This window comes from Pinus tabuliformis, chromosome J, assembly GCF_031772625.1.
Source record: "Pinus tabuliformis cultivar Carrire ecotype Pingquan chromosome J, CPIR1, whole genome shotgun sequence".
NCBI lineage: Eukaryota > Viridiplantae > Streptophyta > Pinopsida > Pinales > Pinaceae > Pinus > Pinus tabuliformis.
Window position 1 is genome coordinate 963,670,278 of NC_142295.1, and position 2,865 is coordinate 963,673,142.

Below are 2,865 nucleotides of genomic sequence, written 5' to 3' on the forward strand. Positions count from 1 at the left end.
AAAGAAACAAAAAAAAATAATGTAAGACAACCTACTAAACCAACAAAGAGATTGCAAATTGTTATTGAATTGCACATTACATCCATAACATGATGACCTCATCCATATGTGCCAAATAAGGCTTTGACCGTTCAAACTAACAACCAACCAGCACCAACTCATCTTTTCCCCCAAGAATTGTCACAGATAACATTCATCACCGATGACTTCCTCCAAACAAGGCCTAAACTGAACAATCCAAACCATTACAGCTGACGATGAACAAGCGCCAACAAATCATTTTGTCAGTCTCGAAGCAGCATTGTTATAAATATATGAATAGAATAGATCAATGTAACTTGGAGATGCTAATTTGAAGCCCTTCTCTGAAGGTGAACAATTCGAGCAGCAGTGGTGTAAAGCCTCAATATGGCGGTGGAAATTCTTCCTGCTCACCAAAGTCTGGGTGTTATACCTATGGAAGAGGGTCGGAGAGGACGAAGCTGTGGATCACTCTTACCATCTGTTCGGAAGGTAACAGAATTATTCAGATTTAATTATGCAGATTCTTTCCCAATTAATTTTTAAGCGGTTATCCTCGGTTTTTTTATTCCGAAATGAATGCCCGAGCTGCATTTATGTTTTTCTAGAAAATTTTGGACTTATAGAAATGTTACAGATTCTGAAGCTCCAAAAATTAGCAGTATCTCATATTCATGTTCAGTATAGTCCAATGATATTGTTTTTCTGCTCCCTTAATGTATTACTGGTTCCATGATATTGATTTTCTGTTCCCTTAATGACCATAGAAACGTTTGGAATCTGTGAAGAAATGTTGGATAGAATTATCTGTTGTCTGGATAGAATGACAAACTCCGATATCACCATTGATCACTTGCAGGTGGTAGCAGAATTCATTGGAACGTTCTTCCTCATATTTGTAGGATGCGGATCGGTGGTTGTTGATAAGATAAGCAACAGTTCCATAACTCACCTTGGTGTGTCGCTTGTATGGGGAATGGCGGCCATGATTGTAATTTACTCCATAGGCCATATTTCTGGAGCTCATTTAAACCCTGCAGTCACGTTGGCCCTTGCAGCTGTGAAGAGATTTCCATGGGTTCAAGTATGTATGCAATATTGTCAGACATTGATACCATAAGCAAATAAAATGTACCTGGAATGTAAATGGAGATTAGGAAATGTATGAGATATAATTTGAGGATTGACATCGGATGGGATTTTATTCACTTGAAAGTTGAAATTTCAGGTTCCAGGCTACATAGTAGCTCAAGCTTTTGGATCAATATCTGCTGGATTTACCCTGCGTTTCATGTTTGGAGAAGTGGCATACATGGGAGCCACAGTTCCTTCAGGCTCAGAAATGCAGTCCTTCGCTTTCGAAATTATTACTACGTCATTATTGGTGTTTGTGGTTTCTGCAGTGGCCACTGATACAAAAGCTGTAGATCTCCTTAACTATAACCACACTTGTCAGATTTCACATTCGTTTCCTCCGATTAATTGTATTAGATAACAATTAGAGGTAGCAGGATGAAAAGTTGTGCAGTGTGGATTCGTTGTAACAGTAAGTTTATGAATATCGAATTCTACAGGTGGGTGAATTGGGAGGATTAGCAATTGGAGCGACCATCGCAATGAATGTAGCCATATCCGGGTATTAATATTTCTCTGCCCAAATTCTGATTCATCTTGATATTTTATATTGGAACGATCAATGCCTCCATATCTGTTTATAATGGCGTTTTCCATTTTGGCAGCCCAATCTCAGGAGCTTCAATGAATCCGGCAAGGACGATAGGATCTGCGGTGTCTGGCAACAAATACACAAGCATTTGGATATACATGGTTGCACCTGTAATCGGTGCACTGAAGGGTGCAATGAGTTATAACATGATTCGCGAGACCAAAAAGTCCGACAGGGAGATTACGAAGAGTCGGTCATTTGTTAAGGACATGAACTCCACCGAATCAACAACATAACAATATAGAGATTTGTTACATTTCCGATAGCGTATCCAGTCATAGTGTAGACGCGTGAAGAGAAAATGAGTTGTGTCATCTCTAGTAATAAGATTTGTGAAAATGTGTGTATAGAGACTTACTGTGTAAAATGCAATCCATCAACCATGAAGTGAACTGAACTGCACTCTGTTTTTAAATATTTATTGGATTTGAATGAATGTATATATAAACAAACAATTTACATGCGAAAATCTCTGCCTTATTTGCGTACAAACAAAAGTTTTTGCACGGTGAGCGTCCATGGGATCCCCGAATATTTTGGGAATCTGCAATCAACTTAAAAATGTTCATTTTAGGGTCATTTTTACATGATACAAATTTATTCATTATTATAATTATTTTCATGTCCATTTGAAATTAACAACCAGGTTTCTTAGTATCCATCTGCGTAGAATAGATTTATTTGAATTATTAACCCTTTAGATTATCTGCATGTAATTTTGTTGGAATATGTAACCCATGTGATTGTCTTGAATGGATTGCCTTACAGATTGGCGTTGTTTAGTATTTCCTTATTTGTTGATTGTATAAGTAGAATGTGCTTTTATTTAAGAATTATTTTTCTCTTTTAGCTAGATTGTTGATAATGTGACTGCGAGTCATTTGAAAATTATATTTATATCTAAATTTAAAAGTTTTCAATCCTTTGACATGAAACGTGAGTCTATTCGTCAAATATATTGATATTTTAAGAAAGATAAAGAAAGATAATTTTGTTATAGTTGATGTTTTTGAGTAGGTTTATGTAACACTTAGCATTGTTGTATTCTAATCAGATTGTTTTTTTGCCTTGAAAATTATGGAGTAGTCTAACTAGATTGTCTTTTTGCTTTGAAAATC

General features: G+C 36.3%; 1 protein-coding gene across 1 annotated transcript; it reads left to right on the forward strand.

Moving 5' to 3' along the window:
• The first annotated feature begins 408 nt into the window (after positions 1 to 408).
• LOC149230035 (aquaporin NIP1-1-like) lies at positions 409 to 1,983 on the forward strand. Its single transcript, XM_089381186.1, has 5 exons — positions 409 to 513; positions 881 to 1,105; positions 1,250 to 1,444; positions 1,596 to 1,657; positions 1,761 to 1,983. The coding sequence occupies exons 1-5, from the start codon at positions 409 to 411 to the stop codon at positions 1,981 to 1,983; spliced, it is 810 nt and encodes a 269-aa protein (XP_089237312.1).
• Positions 1,984 to 2,865: the final 882 nt, after the last annotated feature.